Source organism: Vulpes lagopus, chromosome 10, assembly GCF_018345385.1.
Source record: "Vulpes lagopus strain Blue_001 chromosome 10, ASM1834538v1, whole genome shotgun sequence".
NCBI lineage: Eukaryota > Metazoa > Chordata > Mammalia > Carnivora > Canidae > Vulpes > Vulpes lagopus.
The window spans coordinates 108,964,063-108,980,815 of NC_054833.1; the positions used below are offsets into that span (position 1 = coordinate 108,964,063).

At 56.4% G+C, this 16,753-nt stretch overlaps 2 protein-coding genes across 10 annotated transcripts in view; one reads left to right on the top strand and one right to left on the bottom strand.

The window, feature by feature from the left end:
- SLC9A5 (solute carrier family 9 member A5) overlaps positions 1 to 2,078 on the bottom strand; it is a 28,279-nt gene extending 26,201 nt beyond the window's left edge. For all 6 annotated transcript variants that reach the window (XR_005990352.1, XR_005990353.1, XM_041771857.1 and 3 more), the window contains exon 1: positions 1,471 to 2,078. Coding sequence is in view for 4 of the 6 variants with exons in the window: in XM_041771857.1 (XP_041627791.1) it covers positions 1,471 to 1,867 (397 nt within the window). In the remaining 2 variants the exon portion in view is untranslated. The remainder of the gene's footprint in view (positions 1 to 1,470) is intronic.
- Positions 943 to 16,651, top strand: FHOD1 (formin homology 2 domain containing 1). Of its 4 annotated transcripts, none has more exons than XM_041771852.1 (24): positions 943 to 1,238; positions 8,620 to 8,726; positions 9,090 to 9,154; positions 9,476 to 9,543; positions 9,617 to 9,722; positions 9,797 to 9,891; positions 10,165 to 10,276; positions 10,363 to 10,457; positions 10,565 to 10,708; positions 10,822 to 10,967; positions 11,046 to 11,261; positions 11,394 to 11,417; positions 11,786 to 11,839; positions 12,716 to 12,831; positions 12,914 to 13,512; positions 13,834 to 13,989; positions 14,217 to 14,399; positions 14,484 to 14,603; positions 14,681 to 14,842; positions 15,249 to 15,439; positions 15,531 to 15,723; positions 15,804 to 15,966; positions 16,042 to 16,242; positions 16,317 to 16,651. In XM_041771852.1, the coding sequence occupies exons 1-24, from the start codon at positions 1,038 to 1,040 to the stop codon at positions 16,397 to 16,399; spliced, it is 3,600 nt and encodes a 1,199-aa protein (XP_041627786.1). In that variant the 5' UTR covers positions 943 to 1,037; the 3' UTR covers positions 16,400 to 16,651. The 4 variants fall into 4 exon arrangements, with proteins under 4 accessions (XP_041627786.1, XP_041627787.1, XP_041627788.1 ...); XM_041771853.1 differs by having other exon boundaries at positions 11,085 to 11,261; XM_041771854.1 differs by lacking the exons at positions 11,394 to 11,417; positions 11,786 to 11,839.
- Positions 16,652 to 16,753: the final 102 nt, after the last annotated feature.

A 16,753-nucleotide genomic window follows, 5' to 3' on the forward strand; every position in this document is an offset into this window, starting at 1 on the left:
CATGAAAATAGAAGGGAACGTTATCTTCCTTCCCTCAACTATGAGAAAACCCAGCCTACCGATTCCCTTTAAACTAATAGGGAGGGATCCCTGGGTGGCGCAGCGGTTTGGCGCCTGCCTTTGGCCCAGGGCGCGATCCTGGAGACCCGGGATCGAATCCCACGTCGGGCTCCCTGCATGGAGCCTCCTTCTCCCTCTGCCTGTGTCTCTGTGTCTCGCTCTCACTGTGTGCCTATCATAAATAAAATAAAATGATAGGGATCCACTCACCCTTTCCCCTCAACCTGAAGGGTATTCTGCTTATCTCGCCCCAAACTGAGGAAGACTGTCTCCATTTTTCATTCAAGCTGAGGGGCTGAGAGAAACATGTTCTACCTCTCCCCACTCAAACTGAGTCATCACATCATTTTCCCAGAGCTGAGGGGCATCCGTCTCTCTTCTTACCCCAACTAAAGGGAAATGATCCCACTTCTTCCTTCACACTGAGTGGAACCGATTTTCACTTCTTGCTCCAAACTACGAGGGATTCACTTCCCTGCTTTTTCCAAATGACGGAATCACGTCCACTTCATCCTTCAAACTGAAGGAATCAGGACCATCTCGTCCCTAAACTCAGGGAGACCTGGCCGTCCACTACCTGAAGAAATTTCCACCCTACCTGCCCGAATAACCCCTCAACGAGAACGCAGCCTCACCACCCCCAAGCCCAAAGGAAAGCTCCCCGCCCTGTGGGCACGCTCTTGAAGGCGGGGCGCGAGCTCGGGTTTTCCCGCCCGCACAGCCAGTGAACTAACGGGATCCCGATCGCGCCCTCTGAGTGGCTGGCGGCAAGCCCCGCCCCCGGCAGCCCCCGCCCCCGGCGCGTTCAGGGACTGCTCTTGGCTCCACCCCCTCCTCGGCCCCGCCTCCCGCCTGGCTCCGCCCCTCCTCAAGCTGCGTCCGGTCAGACCCGGCCCAGACAGTGGAGCTAGTTGAATAGACGCCGCGGCGACGCCGCGACTCTCCCGGAGGCGCGCGGCACGAGCCAGTGACAAGCCATGGCGGGCGAGGAAGACCGCGGAGACGGGGACCCGGTATCAGTGGTGACCGTGCGGGTGCAGTACTTGGAGGACACCGACCCCTTCTCCTGTGCCAACTTCCCGGAGCCGCGCCGGGCCCCCACCTGCAGCCTGGACGGGGCGCTGCCCCTGGGTGCGCAGATACCCGCGCTGCACCGCCTGCTGGCGGCGCCGCTGAAGGTGAGGGGCCCTGGAGAAAGATTGAGGGCTAAGGTTCATGGCGCCGTGAAAGCCTTTGAGAGGTACCCCTCGGGGAGAGGCTGAAGTGAGGGAGGGCGCTCCTGCGGGAAAGCCTTGGGCTAGAGACCTAACGTCCACGCTGCCTCACTTTCGCGGGACGCCTCTCAAGTTGAGGGAAGCTGAAGGAGGGAGATGGGAACTTGCCTGGCTGCCCCCTCGAAGTGAGACCCACCTGGGGAGATGTTCGGGGTCCACTCGCTGCCTGGCTGCCTGGGTAACCGATCTGGATACGGCGAGGATAGAAGTTTGGGTGGTAGCGGACTAGAAGTTGGAGCTGGGGCGAGACCAGCTTCCACCTGCTTCAGGTGAGGTGGGGCGGGACCAGGAGGAGGGGCGGACCCAGGGCGGGCCAGGGCGGGCGGCCAAAGCTCCCAGCGGTTTCTGGAGACTGGATTGGGTCCTGCCCGATGGAGGGTTGCCCCTGTAGGTGGGGGCCCGGCTTGGGAGTGCCAGTGGAGGAGACACTTCTCGGGGTGAAGCGAGTCCCCGGGGAGCGGCCCGGCCGGGAACACGCCGAGAGCCGGTGGTTGCACTGGTGGAAAAGCCCTTTGAGTCACCGCCCCCACCATCCCGTACTCCCTCTGCCGCCGGCCCACGACTAGAGAAGGGAGGGGGCGGGCCGGGCTAATTTTAAACCGCCAGCCTGCCCTAGTTTGCCTGCGTCCGGGAGCCTACTCGTGCACAGTGCTGCAAGAGGCCCTTTTCCAGATGGTTGGCCCTACCTCCCCTCTGGCTCCCTGCGCTCAGCCCCCTGCAGGCAGCCCTTTCCGGCGCGCTGGGTTTCCGGACCAGGACTCTGGGAGGCGCACTACCACTTCCCAAGGTTCCCCGCTAGCCAGTACGCACCGAGTGGTGAGGAAAAGGAGAGAGCCTTGGGGGGGTTGCCCTCCCCTGCTCCCAGCCTTAGCTGGGGGGCGAGTTGCGCAAATTTGCCCCCCAGGCCTGGGGTCTCCCCTGGAATGTGACCCGGGCGCCGGGCCCCCAGCCTGCATTCCTCACTCTTGGGGCCGGCCCCGCCTCCGAGCGCGGGCGGGAGAGTTGGTGAGATTATTGGCCGGGGGAGTGGCGCGTGTCCGGGCAGAGCCCCGGCTTCAAGGCCACGGCTTGAAGGTTGCAGCACGCTGCCCACCTTAGGGTGCTGATGGAGCCCCTTTTGTCCTGCCCTGTTCAAAGAAACAAACTGAGGTGGGCCTGGAAGAAGCCACGTCCAGCCCCAGGCCACCTTCAATTCAGGATGGGCACTGGAGAGTGAGGGTGGCTGAACTGAGGCTAGGTTCCTGCCTTCAGGCTCCTGGAACTCCCGGTGCTGAAATAAGCCTGGAGCATTACAGAAAACATAGTATTCCTCCTACTGTGCACCCTGGACAGGATTTAGCCTTAACAGCCCTCTTCCCAATTAGGGGCAGATATGGGAGGTCAGCGACAGGAAAGAACCATCTGTTGCTTCTTCCCCGCATTTGGGAACCCATCTCCCTGCTGCACAAGGTGTTCTGCCCTCTGTTCTCTACTTCTTAGCTAAGGACACTACAGAACTCAGATGGAGAATTGGTTAAGTATTCCCAAACCAAGACATTCCTGTCTCCCCACCTTCAGGATCTCCCACTTGGTATACCTGAGGACTACCATATCCCCCACAGGCAGGATATGCTGGTGGCCACTGAGTTACCACTGTGTCTGTAGCCAGGATTCCCTGGGGCTGGCAGCTCTGCCAGCAATGGTCAGACACTGTGATGTGCTCATCCCAAATATAAACTGTGACCACAGCCCCAGAATAGAAGGCTGGAGGAAGAAGGGCTGAGAATAGGGTAGGGGCAGGGACATCAGAGGGCTGAGAGAGGGGGAGCAGGGCTCTCCTTGCAGGAAATGTCAACAGCTGGTTCCTCCCCTAGTCCTATAAGTACATGCCCCAGGGGCATAGACATGACTCAAGCCTGCCTACATAGCCCAGAAAGGTAGAGAGGAGAGGTAGCCCAGAAACCCAGACATTCCCACCCCAGGCCTAGAGCAGAAATAAGAGGGAGGGGATCTCTACTCAATACTTTATCCTCAGTGCATTTGTCCAATATAGGAACAGGACACAGTCAAATGATGACATCTGCCCTTCTACTCTGGGCACTGACCTTCAACATCTCTATGGACCCTGCTCCCTCCCTGGGAATGTACAAAGGCCCAACCCACTTTCTCTCTGGGGCTCCACCCCACACACCCCATTGGACTGGGCCTAGCCACTAGAGTTCCCCTGGGGGCTTCCTTTTTAAACCATTTAGAGCTTTCAGATCTGAGAAGGCCTTGCTCATTTCCTCCCAGTCTAGGAGGAAGCTCCTTGCCACAGCCTCTGACTCATCTCCTGGCCTTGGGTGGGAGTGGGAGGGGTAAGGGGGGTTGGGAAGGGTCCTGGAAATGCCTTGTGCCATGCCTGGTGTCCCCAGGGAAATAGAGGAGAATCTGTCTTCCCTCTGTGCACGAGCCTCTCCCAACCCAGGGACCTGCTCCTACCCAGGGGAGAACCTGGCCCTCTGACCCCGCATTTTACTTCTTTATCCAGAGCTCTGCTACCTTTTGCTTTTCTGGGCAGTGCCTCAGGAGCCCCTTTCTGACACCTAAAGGTTCTGCCACATCTGAAATAGCACTGACTTCTTCCTGGGCTCTGGGCAGAGAGACCTGAGTGCTGCTCTGACCCTGATGCAAAGCCACGAGGAGCCTCCTACTTCTAGCAGCAGGGATAGCCCTAGAAATTTGTCACCAGTAACTGTTTCCCCAACTGTGGCTAAAGATTAGAGGAGGACAGGGGTGGCACTCTCCTGGAATGTTTCCTGACCTTGCACCCTCTCTACTCCAGCCCTGAGGCTGCTCAGGAGCAGTTGTGGCAAGGGGGCTAATGGGTGAACCTGACCTGCTGGGACAGGGACCAACTGGAGGGGTCTCAGAGTAGTCTTAAGGGTAAGATGGGGTGATCTGGTGATGAACTGAGCCCTTTATTCCCCTGACATGGAGGTCTTTTAGGGAAATGAGAAGATTGGGATGTGGGCGTGAGTCATGGCCTTCTCCCAGCTTTCCCTGGGGCCACCATGTCCAATTGTCTGGTCATTGTGGGCTAGGGAACCTGAGATGCAGCCTCGTGAGGGACCCTAGGACCTAAGTCCTTGCAGATGTAGGCACTGTTACCCTAGCATGTATGATGTGTATGTGTTCATTTGTGTTCTCTTGCTACAACTGGGAGGACCAGTTTGAGGTATTTGCAGAGTCTGGAAAGCTGAGGGGTGGTCTTCAGCCCTTAGCAACACTACAGGCTCCAGCCCTCCCTCCACCTCCCCTTCAGGGGTTCCCTGGAGCACTTCCACAGTCCATCCACCCAAGATCTAGGTCAGTTAGCCCCAGTTCCATTACTGGTTCTGCAGCCTGGGGCATATTCATGGAGTTTCTAAGCCTTGGTTTCCTCATCTGTAAAACGATTGTCAGGAAAGGGACATCTGGCTGGCTCAGTTGGTAGAGCATTCGATTCTTTATCTCAGGGTCATGGGTTTGAGCCCTGCTTTGGGCATAGAGATTACTTACATAAATAAAACTAAAAAAAAAAAAAAAAAAAAAAAAAAAAAAGATTAGCAGGAGAATCAAACTAGGCAATCTGGTATGTGACACAGAGGAGGCATAACTAATATAGGTTTCCCTCCTCAAGATCCACCCATAGTGTCTCATCTAGGAAGTCATGGTCTAGTTGGAAACCCAAAATAGGGATGCTTGGGTGGCTCAGAGGTTGAGCATCTGCCTTCAGCTCAAGGTGTGATTCCGGAGTCCTGGGATCGAGTCCCATATCAGGCTCCTTGCATGGAGCCCACTTCTGTCTCTGCCTCTCTGTGTCCCTCATGAATAAGTAAATAAAATCTTAAAAGAAAAAAAAAGAAACCCAAGATAATAGGAGAAGAAGGGTCGTATGTTTAAAGTTTGTTTGTTCAAGTAATCTCTATACCCAACATGGGGCTCAAACTCACAACCCCAAGATCAATAGTTGCATGCTCCTCCAGGTAAGCCAGCCAGGCACCCCAAGGGTCTCATGTTTATAGGAAAGCAGAAGAAAAAAAGCAGCTATCAAAATTATTTCCTAAAGCAGCAGTCTTTCAGCATATAGTTCTACCCTCTTTTCCATCTTCTTTCCCTCTCCCTGGTGTACTCATTCTCACCTGATTTGTAGTTATGAAAAATATTAGAGGGTAGACACCATGGTCCCCTAAGTTTGGCCCTGAATTTAGAGCCATATGAAATGAGTTGGCTTAGATGATCAGAAAAGCCTGAGCCTAGAGAACTAAGAGAAAAAGTAGGCTGGATGCTGAAGGGAGGGGCTGGGCCTGGGAAGAATGGAGAGGACCTCACTCCAAGACAGACACAGAGAAGCGTGGAAGACAAGAACCAGGAGGCAATCAAGGATGTGAGCCCACACTGGCCCTGTGCTGACCCTAAGGACTGTCAGCAGGCATAAGGGTTCAGGCTTACTCTGGTCTGGCCCAGCCCCAGGGTGTGAGAAACAAGCCCCAGAGGTTTGGCTATCACAAGGGTGACCCAAAGAAGGGGCCAGGGGTGTGAGGGACAAGCACTACCCAGCTGGCAGGAAGTCTCTCTTCTTTGCTACCTTAGCCCACCGCCCCCCATCTCCACCCAGGACTAGGCAGCTGGGTTGGGGGGTGGGGGGGGTACCATCCTGGAGGCTTTGAGCTGTTACCTCAGGACTTCTTCCCCAAAATGGGGCCCTGGCAGGATAAGGCAAGTGAAGTGGCTGAAGGGAGGCCACTGCTGCCACCATAGAGGGAAAGGGGTTAACTCTGCTCATCTGAGGAAGCTGGGTGATGGAGCACTTGGCCTTCAGGATCTTACCCCAAATACATGCAGGCATTCTGGAAGGAGAGGACCATTCTTTGCTTGCTTGGGATTGGCACATGCCATGTGTACTTGCAGGAGGGTAAGAGAGCCTGCTGGGTCCGAGCTGTTGGTGTACTTCTTGGACCTGTGCTCCAGCAAAGCATATATATGTATAGATTGCTCCGTGAACCTGGGTGTGGAAGTCAGACCAAGTATAAGCTGATCACCCCTCCAGTGTTTACCTTTACCGCACTCCACCCCTCTCCTTTCTTAGCACTCATGGCAGTTGTGCTTCTACATTTATTTGTGGCCTTTTTCTGAGGCAAGCCTGCCTGCTTCCCCAGCTGGGCTGGAAGGCATGAAAAGCAGAAGCAGTATCTCCATCCCTGCTATGTGTTCACCTAAAACCAGCCTTGTTCATGAATGTTTAAATGAGTGAGCTCTTCTATATATGTGTGATTCAGAGGGTCCCTGAAGGGATTTGTTGCTCTGGGGCTGGGGCAGGGTGTGTGGATATGTTTTCTCTAGGGTCCCCAGAATCCTCTAGCCCAAGGTGGAAGGAGATGCAGCTGTGCCTGGAAGGGGGTGGGCTGGGCAGGCTGCTGAGTCACCATGTGGGCAGGGGATCTGGAGGAATGTGGGGCTGCCCTCAGCAGAGCTGGCCCAAAACAAAGTACCCTAGCCCTGGGGCCTTGCTGCCCCGTCTCAGGCCCGCTCCCTGTAGGGCCTGGGGAAGATGACTCTGCTCCCAGCAAGGGGAGAGAGGCCGGCCCGCCCTAGGCGCCCAAGGGAGGGCAGGCCGCCAGGCAGGAAGTGGGACAGAGAACAGGCTGGAGTGTTTGTCCTATGTCCCATGTCCCAGGCAAGGCGGGGCAGGGGGTTGGGGGGGGGGTGTCACCCACGGGCCTCAAGGCTGAACTGCCAGGAAGGAGCTGGGTCAGGCTCTCAGGCATGAGCAGGGGTGCTAAGCAGAAATGGGTAGGGGCAGGAGTTGGACTCCCTTCCCCCCCAGGGAACCAACAGCAGCTGGAAGCCCTTGGACTGGGCCCAGCGCAGGGCAGGGCTGACAGAGCAGCAGGACAAATGATGGGATTGACTTTCCCAGTAAGATGGAAGCCAGAGAACACCGGGTTTCTCCAGAGGTGGGCTCTCCCTGGGCCATGGTACCTCAAGGAGCAGGACCACTCAATTCAAGGGACCTTGCTGAGCCCTACATACTGGCTCTGTGCTATGGGGGAGGTGTCTGGGAGAGGCACAGTACTGCCCTCACACTCTCTGGAGTCACTTCACTAGGCCTCTCTACAGGTACTCTCAAGCCCAGTGTCATGCCTGGTGGTGGTGGAGGAGAGCCAAGCTGGAGGTGTGGTGGAGATATGTGGGAAGCAGACACGTGGATAGAACACGTGCCTTGTACAATGAATGCAGGTTTCAGGGACCCAATGTAGACCGGCTGAGTCAGACCCTAAAAACTAGTTTTTATTTTTTATTTTAAAGATTTTTATTTATTTATTCATGAGAGACACACAGAGAGAGGCAGAGACACAGGCAGAGGGAGAAGCAGTTTCCATGCAGGGAGCCTGATGTAGGACTCGATCCCGGGACTCCAGGATCACGCCCTGGGCCGAAGGCAGACACTCAGCCACTGAGCCATCCAGGCTCAGCTAATGTTTTTAATAGGCCCCTTGGAGGCCTCTGAGTTCCAGCTCACTTGGGGCAGGACAAGGACCCTGAAGCCCAGAGGGACTGACAGCCTATGGATTACCTGCTGGCTCCTCACCATCTCCATTCAGGGAGACATGCCACACACCTACACCCCTCCCAGCTGGGTTTGCACCAGTATTCCTAACACTTTCTTCCTGGGCTTGAATGCTTTGTGAATGCAGTTTATCACCCCCAGGGCTGTGAACTTCCTCAAAGGCAAGAACTTCCTCCCATCTTCTCTCTATGCCCCTTCCTTATTCATGTTCGTTACCTCAACAATGTTTAGTGTGCACTCACTGTGAGCCAAATACTGTGCTAGGCTCTGCAAATATAGTATGGGGCAAGACAGACACGGTCCCTGAACCTAGAGAACTCATGGTTTGTGGGGAAGAAGACTAGTGTCTAGGATATTATAATGCTGTGTGGAAGGCCTCACACATGGAAGGGAAGGGGTTGCATAGCAATGGCTAGCGTTGTCCAGGAGAGCATTCCAAAAAAGCGTTACCTATCTAAAACCTATAGAGTGGGTAAGTGTTATCCAGAAGACCCAGCATGTACAAAGGTCAAAAAAGCTTGGCACCTGATGGTGGATGGTGGATGGGCATTGCACATAGTAGGTCTGTGAGGAATGGTTCATGAAGGAACGTGTGGCTGCAGTGCACACCCTATGTTCAGCCATCTGCCCGCTCTCTGAGAGGAGGTCATGGGGTCTCCATACATACCCCAGCTGCTCTTTCCCAGCCCTGACAGCTGTTCCCTTTGCCCCTAGCTGGAGGACTGTGCCCTACAAGTGTCTCCTTCTGGATACTACCTGGACCCTGAGCTGTCTCTGGAAGAGCAGCGGGAGATGCTGGAGGGCTTCTATGAAGAGATCAGGTCAGAGCTGATGGGACCGGGAAAGCAAGGCTGGCCCCCACCTTTCCTTCCACCAGGAGCTGGCTCAGGTGTCAGCAGCCAAGACACCTGATCTATCTAGCCTGGGCTGTGGGTCACCTCCTGCCATCCCAGGGGACTGTGCCAGGGGAATCCCAAGGCATGGCCAGTGTTACCTGATGCCTGGGATGTAAAGGGGGTGGCGCTGCCCCACATACTTGAGATACCTATGTTTGCACAAACCATCTTGGGAAGGAAGGAGTTGGGCCAGGGTTGGCATGTGGGGTGGTCTTTATCTGCCCTGGTATGGGGGCAGGGGCCTTGAGGAATGGCCTGGAAACTGCTGACTAGGCTGCTTGATTCTAGCAAAGGGCGGAAGCCTACAATCATCCTGCGTACTCAACTCTCCGTGAGGGTCAATGCCATCTTGGGTGAGTATATGAGAGCATTAGAGTCCAGGAATCCCCTCCCAGCCCTGTTGGCTCAGTTTCTTTCAGGCTTGTGCAGAACAGTGGACAAAGCACATGGGAGACAGGATGTGTGGCCCCTCCCCATTCCTATCCTGACCTCTCCTTCCAGGGCCGGGGCTGATGCTGCAGCTAAACCGTGATGGGGGTTGCCCAGAGTCAGGGAGTGGAGGAGGAGGTTGGGGGTTCAAGAGTACTAGAGTATTCTTTGGTGGGGGATTGTGTCCCAGTAGAGGAGAATGTCTGTGCCCCCTTGAGGTTTCCATGCCCACCTACCCCTTACAGAAAAGTTGTATGGCTCCAGTGGCCCTGAACTCCGCCGCTCCCTCTTCTCACTAAAGCAGATCTTCCAGGTGAGGCCCAGAAGTGGGCTGGGGGTGGGCATCCAGCCTGAACCCTGCTTAAACTCCCCCATGGTGCCCCCAGGAGGACAAGGACCTGGTGCCTGAATTTGTGCACTCAGAGGGGCTGAGTTGCCTGATCCGTGTGGGTGCTGCTGCCGATCACAACTACCAGAGCTACATCCTCCGAGGTTAGCCCCATCCCTCCCCCATGACCCTTGCCTTCAGCGACTGCTTATTGACCTCTTCTTGTCTGTGTCCCCAGCACTAGGTCAGCTGATGCTTTTTGTGGATGGGATGCTGGGGGTGGTGGCCCACAGTGAGACTGTGCAGTGGCTGTACACGCTGTGTGCCAGCATGGTAAGTGGCCCTCCACACAGCCATGTACCCTTTTCCCACTGCCTCTTTCTGATCCTCAGTCTCCTTTTCTTCAAAGTGGGCTGGAATGGAGAGTCTGAGGCTCCTCTAAGCCTAGAAGGCACTCCAACACCTGGGCCTGGGGCCAGGGTCTTTCTGCCGAGACTCTCCTCTCTGGGTCCAGTCCCAGAAGTCCTTAGCCTCTGCACCAGGAGCTGGCACAAGTCTGGCCCAAACCCCACTACTCATATGTGTTGATACCCCCCACCCCCCCAGTCCCGCTTGGTGGTGAAGACAGCCCTGAAGCTGCTGCTGGTGTTTGTGGAATACTCTGAGAACAATGCGCCACTGTTTATCCAAGCTGTCAACTCTGTGGCCAGCTCCACAGGTGAGAGGCTGTCCTTTCCTCCCCCACCACTCAGAGCCCTCTCTCCTGTATATCCCTGCATGATTGCTCCCCTTTCTGTATGTCAGGCTCTCTTCCTTGGGCCAATCTGGTATCCATCCTGGAGGAGAAGAATGGTGCTGATCCTGAGTTGTTGGTGTACACAGTCACCCTCATCAACAAGGTAGGGGGGGGGGGCGGGGGGAACCAGGTGCTAATTCTGGACCCCTAGGGCTCCTAACTTCTAGACTCCATCAGCCTTAGTCTTGCCCTCCCATCCCCACTCTCTAGACCCTAGCAGCACTCCCGGACCAGGACTCCTTCTATGATGTGACAGATGCACTGGAGCAGCAGGGCATGGAGGCTCTGGTCCAGCGCCTCTTGGGCACCTCAGGCACTGACTTCGACCTGCGTACACAGCTTGTGCTCTATGAGGTGAGCTAGGCCATCTGGCCTCGGCTGGAAGAGAAGGAGGAGGCACAGTTCCCCAGCACCCCACCCTACCTATGTGCGTTGATGCGGCTCACATCTGGGTCCATCTCCGCTAGAGTGCCCTGCGGTTGGAGGATGGAGACATCGAGGAAGCCGCTGTAGGTGGGCGGCGGGAACGCAGAAAGCCCTCTTCAGAGGAGGGCAAGAGGAGCCGCAGGTCTCTAGAAGGCGGGGGCGGCCCTGTGCGCTCCCAGGAGCCTGGGTAAGAGAACTCACTTTGGCATGTGGAGGGGTGGATCCCCCTGCCTTGGCCTTGTGCTTTAACAGGCTCCGCCTCCAGCCCTGCAGGCCCTGCCTCACCGACAGGCCTCACCTCCAGCCCCACAGACCCTGTCTCAACCGTCATCTCCACCTACTCCACTGGCCTTGCCCTGTCCAGCGGCCAGGCTCCCAGCCCCTTGGACCCTGCTTCTGGCCTCCGTACCTCAGTGAACCTCTTTCCTGCCATCTCCGTGGGGCCCCCAGCTGACAGTACCAGCGAGAGGAGCATCTACAAGTAAGTAGGGAAATAGAGCCTGCCCCTAGCATCCTCTCTCCAGCTGTCCCTCCACTCTGAGCCCTCCACAGGCCCTCGGCCTCCTCTGCCCAAACTCCTCTGCCCAAACGCGTGCTTTCTCTTTCTTTCCAGACTTCACCAAACTGCTCCTGTTTGGTAAGTGACTGCTGGGGGCTGGGGTTCAGCTCTGACTGGACCTCTTCCTCTTGCTGCTTGTCTTCATCTTTCTGGCATTCCGCCTGTCCTTGCCCTTTTGTCATCTCTCCCCTCGCCCCCTTTGTTCTGTCGCTACCTCCTGGCTCTGTTGTTCTGCTCCACCTTTGTCTCTTACTGCACCCTGTCCTGCTTCATGTCAGTCTCTCCCCTCCATTTCCAGTTTCATGTCCTGCCTTCTCCATGCCTCCTCTTCCCACTGGGGCTGGGAAGGAACCCCTGCCATTCCTGCCCAGCTCTATGTGGGTACAAGCAACTGGAGTGGAGCAGGCACCACAGTTACCATCTCTTCCTCTCGTCCCCCCACCCAGGGCCCCTGAGAGCCCACCTGTCCCTCAGTCCCCTACTGAGCAGGCCAGGCTGCAGTAAGTACAGAGGCCAGCCTGCCAGGCCTGCCATGTGCTCAGGGCTTCAGTGTTGCTTCCCCCAGCGGGGGTTCCATGTGCCTTATACAGCCAGAGCTGGGGACCTCTCAGGTCCATCCTCTCCCAGAGACCTATGCCTCCCGTTACCCAAGGGGTAGAGAAGTTCATTGGGGTCATAGTGATCCCTGTGCTTCAATAGTGAACCCTTGACAGCTTCAACCAGAAAAGAGGACATGGACTCCCAATCTGGAGCCCAGGAATATGGCAGGGGAGGATCCAGGGTGCTGTGTGGTGTGGGGGTAGAGGAGCAACCTAGGACTGAAGAAAGGGCCGGGACTGAGGGCCAACAGAGCCTAGAGAGGCTGAAAAAGAGACACTGAGTCACCTGCATTATTTCAACATAAACCAAGTGCCTGTTGTGGTAGCTTAGTCAGGAAAACATGGAATCCTTAAGTTAATGCCTTTTACCAGGCCCTTTTCTCAGCCTGGGTCATAGCCCTCAGAAGCTGCCAGGCATGGGACAGCCTGGTGTGCCCACTCGGACCCCAACCCCTTCCCCTGCTCTAACGGTCCTTGTCTAGAATCAAGACACTGAACATGAACAGCAGCAAGGTTGCAAGTTAGATGTTAAGTAGAACTTCTCCCCTTCTGTTGACCTGGGGATGCTGGGTTGGCTGTGACCTTCCCCAGATATGGAGGAATGAACAGGGCCTGGTCTTGGGGGCTAAGTCCTGGGTCTGCTCAGTGCATGGACTGTTCCCCGTGTGTTTGTGTGTGCCTGCAATCTGAAGCAGCGCCCAGGGGCCCAGCAAGGCATGTATACCACCCTGGGCTGGCGTGTGTCGGACACCCTCACTGACAAGTGCCTCCCTCCAGAGCCCGGTTCCTGGAGAATGTGGCAGCAGCAGAAACAGAGAAGCAGGCTGCACTGGCACAGGGCCGGGCAGAAACATTGGCTGGAGCCATGCCCGATGAGGCTGATGGACACGTAGGTGAGTGGTGGGGGGCAGTCTTCTCGCATTGCCCTGTTGGTACACAGAGGGTGTGAGGCTGACAGCTGCTTCTCTCTTCTAGATACCCGGGAACTATGGAGCTCCCCAGAACCGGGCCCTGCACCCAGAACACCTGAGAGCCCTGCCCCACGAGGTCTGCTCCGGGCCCAGCGGAGCCTTGAGCCAGAGCCCAAAATGCCACTGGCCCCACCAAGCCCCAAGGCTGAGCCCATTCAGGAGTTTCGTGTACCCAAGCTCTGCATTGGAGACCTGGACTTCTCAGATCTGGGGGAGGATGAAGACGAGGACATACTAAATGTGGAGGCTGTGGAGGCTGTGAAAGGGGTCCCACCCCCACCGCCTCCACTGCCTGCGCTCTCTGGAGGCGCCCCGCCTCCTCCACCCCCACCTCCCCCACCCATCAAAGGCTCACTCCCACCACCTCCACCTCCGGCCGCCCCCCTTTCTCCCTCAGCACCTGATGGCCTACCCCTCCCCACCAAGAGGAAGACAGTAAAACTCTTCTGGCGGGAGCTAAAACTGGCTGGAGGCCATGGAGGCTCTGGGAGCCGCTTTGGGCCCTGCCCCACCCTGTGGGCCTCACTTGAACCTGTGTCAGTGGACACAGCCCGGCTGGAACATCTGTTTGAGTCCCGCGCCAAGGACGTGCTGCCTTCCAAGGTAAACCCACCCTCATCTGCTGTGTAATCCCAGTGGAGACAAGAGGGAATAGGAGCTTAAGGCTCTGAACTACCACTCATTTCCCACATGGGGGAACTGAGGCAAAGAAAGGCACGGAGTCCCCTGAGGTCTCTCAATAAGATACTGGCAGAGCCCTAATAGAATCTAAGCTCATCACAAGGCCTTACAGATCCCAGAGCTCTGGTTGTGGGATGACCTCATTTAGTCACTTAGAAGGGGGCTTTAAGAGTGCCCTCTTAGATTGTTGCCTCAGCTAGTCCCTTTCCCAGTCTCTTAACACCCTTCCCCTCAACCTTAAAGAAAGCTGGTGAGGGCCGCCGGACAATGACCACGGTGCTGGACCCCAAGCGCAGCAATGCCATCAACATTGGTCTAACCACCCTGCCACCTGTGCATGTCATTAAGGCTGCCCTGCTCAACTTTGATGAGTTTGCTGTCAGCAAGGATGGCATTGAGGTGGGGATACCAGCTGGGGTGTGGGAGGGAGGTCGGAGGTCTGGCCCTCTCCTTTGGTCAGTGGGCATTTCCTGTCCTTCCAGTGGTGGGCATGGGTTTGGTATCTCTACAGAGCAGTCCCCAGGTCCTGGGGATTCCTCAGATGACCTAGGGATGAGTTGAAACCAGTGCCTGAAGCCTCAGGCCAGCACTGAGGGGATTTTGTGGGGTGGTGACTGCATCCTCAGAAACTGCTGACTATGATGCCCACGGAGGAGGAGCGGCAGAAGATTGAGGAGGCCCAGCTGGCCAATCCTGACATACCCCTGGGCCCAGCTGAGAATTTCCTGATGACCCTTGCCTCCATTGGGGGCCTGGCCGCCCGCCTACAACTCTGGGCCTTCAAGCTGGACTATGACAGCATGGAGCGGGTACTTGGATGATGAGGTGGGGCAGGAAGTGGGGCAGGTGAGCATGAGGACCAGGTAGTGTGAGTCCCTCATATTCTACTCCAGGAAATCGCAGAGCCACTATTTGACCTGAAAGTGGGCATGGAACAGCTGATACAAAATGCCACCTTCCGCTGCATCCTGGCCACCCTGCTGGCTGTAGGCAACTTCCTCAATGGTTCCCAGGTGAGGGGGAGCATACGAGGGCTGGAGCCCAGGGCTCTGGGGTCAGCCGAGCCCAGGCTCAGTTGATGTCCTTTCAGAGCAGCGGCTTTGAGCTGAGCTACCTAGAGAAGGTGTCAGAGGTGAAGGACACAGTGCGCCGACAGTCACTGCTGCACCATCTCTGCTCCTTGGTGCTCCAGACCCGACCTGATTCCTCTGACCTCTACTCAGAAATCCCTGCCCTGACCCGCTGTGCCAAGGTTAGCACCAGCCAGAGGCTTGACTAAGACCAGTCACAGAAATGAGGGTGTGCTGCTTCCTGGAGTTGGCTCTTCCTCCCTGTTTGGGCTGTTGTGCCAGAGTGTACTCAGCTAGAGGTGTTGGCGTGGGCTGTGTCCTTGGCCAGAAACACTGCTTTCCTCTATTGGCCTCTATTTACCGTCTTTGGGTCTCCGTTTAACCACCACTTCCCCCAAGAAAGCTTCTCTGTTCCCCATTAGATTAAATGGACTTGTCTGTCTCCTGCATTAAGACTATGAGTTTTTTGGAGGGCAGGAAGCAGGTCTTCACTATCTGGGTCCCTAGGGCCCAAGCTGGCTGGCCTGAGGCAACCTCAGGTAGTGCCTTCCTGTGGGGGGACAGCATGTGTACCCCCTGCTTTTCCAGGTGGACTTTGAGCAGCTGACTGAGAACCTGGGGCAGCTGGAGCGTCGGAGCCGGGCAGCAGAGGAGAGCCTACGGAGCTTGGCCAAGCATGAACTGGCTCCAGCCCTGCGTGCCCGCCTCACCCACTTCTTGGCCCACTGTGGCCGCCGTGTTGCCATGCTGCGGGTAGTGCACCGCCGTGTCTGCAACAGGTGGGGACATGGGCCAGAGAGGCGGGACCACCGCCACCATCCCTCAAAGCCCAAGCAGGACTCACCATCCCTCCCTGCCCAACCTGCCTAGGTTCCATGCCTTCCTGTTGTACCTGGGGTACACAGCCCCGGCAGCCCGTGAGATACGCATCATGCAGTTCTGCCACACGCTGCGTGAGTTTGCACTGGAGTACCGGACTTGCCGGGAACGGGTGCTGCAGCAGCAGCAGAAGCGGGCCACGTACCGTGAGCGCAATAAGACTCGGGGCCGCATGATTACTGAGGTGGGAACCCTTCCAGGTTTGGACTGCCACCCCCCCAGTTTCCTTTCCCTGCTCCCAAGTCACCCTTCTCTTCTCTGCAGACAGAGAAGTTCTCAGGTGTGGCTGGGGAAGCCCCCAGCAACCCATCTGTCCCAGTGGCTGTGGGCAGTGGGCCGGGACGGGGGGATGCCGACAGTCACGCCAGCATGAAGAGTCTGCTGACCAGCAAGCCGGAGGATGCCACACACAGCCGCCGCAGCAGAGGTGGGACCTGTGGCCAGTGAGGGCAATGGACTTTGGGACTGCCTTGACCTGAATTCCCTATCTGGCCTCCCTTAGGCATGGTCCAGAGCAGCTCTCCAGTCATGCCTACAGCAGTGGGGCCGTCCACTGCACCCCCAGAAGAACCCTCAGGCTCCGGTTTACCTAGTGACACTTCAGATGAGATCATGGACCTGCTGGTGCAGTCAGTGACCAAGAGCAGTCCTCGTGCCTTAGCTGCTCGGGAACGCAAGCGTTCCCGTGGCAACCGCAAGTCTTGTGAGTACTTCCTCAAACACCCACTACCTATCTTAACCCCATCAACCTCCTCTAATCCTGCTCTGTCCCTGCAGTGAGACGGACATTGAAGAGTGGGCTCGGAGAGGACCTGGTGCAGGCACTGGGACTGAGCAAAGGTCCTGGCCTGGAGGTGTGAAGGTACTGCCTCCAGGACACCTATCTGGGCCCCAGCCTGCAGTGCAAGACACTAGAGAGTGAGGAGGGATCAGCAGAATTTGGGGCCTCTTCTCAACCCCAGAGACACTCTTCGCCCAGTGGACAGTGCCCTCAACAGTATTAGCTGTGCATGCCTGTGTGCAAGTGTGTGTCTGTGTGTGTGACTGTGTGTGTACACGTACTTGTATAAGCTCCCTGAATACATGGAGTATAATAAAGTTTTCCTAGCCTACCCAAGAGCCTTTTTCTTCTTTCGAAGTACCCACCACACTCGGTCTGTAGCATGAGGCTAATACCAAAGGACTGGCTCTTCCTACCTGTCCCTTCATTATCA

Bases quoted from the DNA above. Each gene is read 5' to 3' on its own strand.
- FHOD1 (XM_041771852.1), top strand. From the start codon at position 1,038: ATGGCGGGCGAGGAAGACCGCGGAGACGGGGACCCGGTATCAGTGGTG. The intron at 1,239-8,619 runs GTGAGGGGCCCT...CTTTGCCCCTAG, and splicing joins TGCTGGCGGCGCCGCTGAAG to CTGGAGGACTGTGCCCTACA. The intron at 15,724-15,803 runs GTGGGAACCCTT...TCTTCTCTGCAG, and splicing joins GGGGCCGCATGATTACTGAG to ACAGAGAAGTTCTCAGGTGT.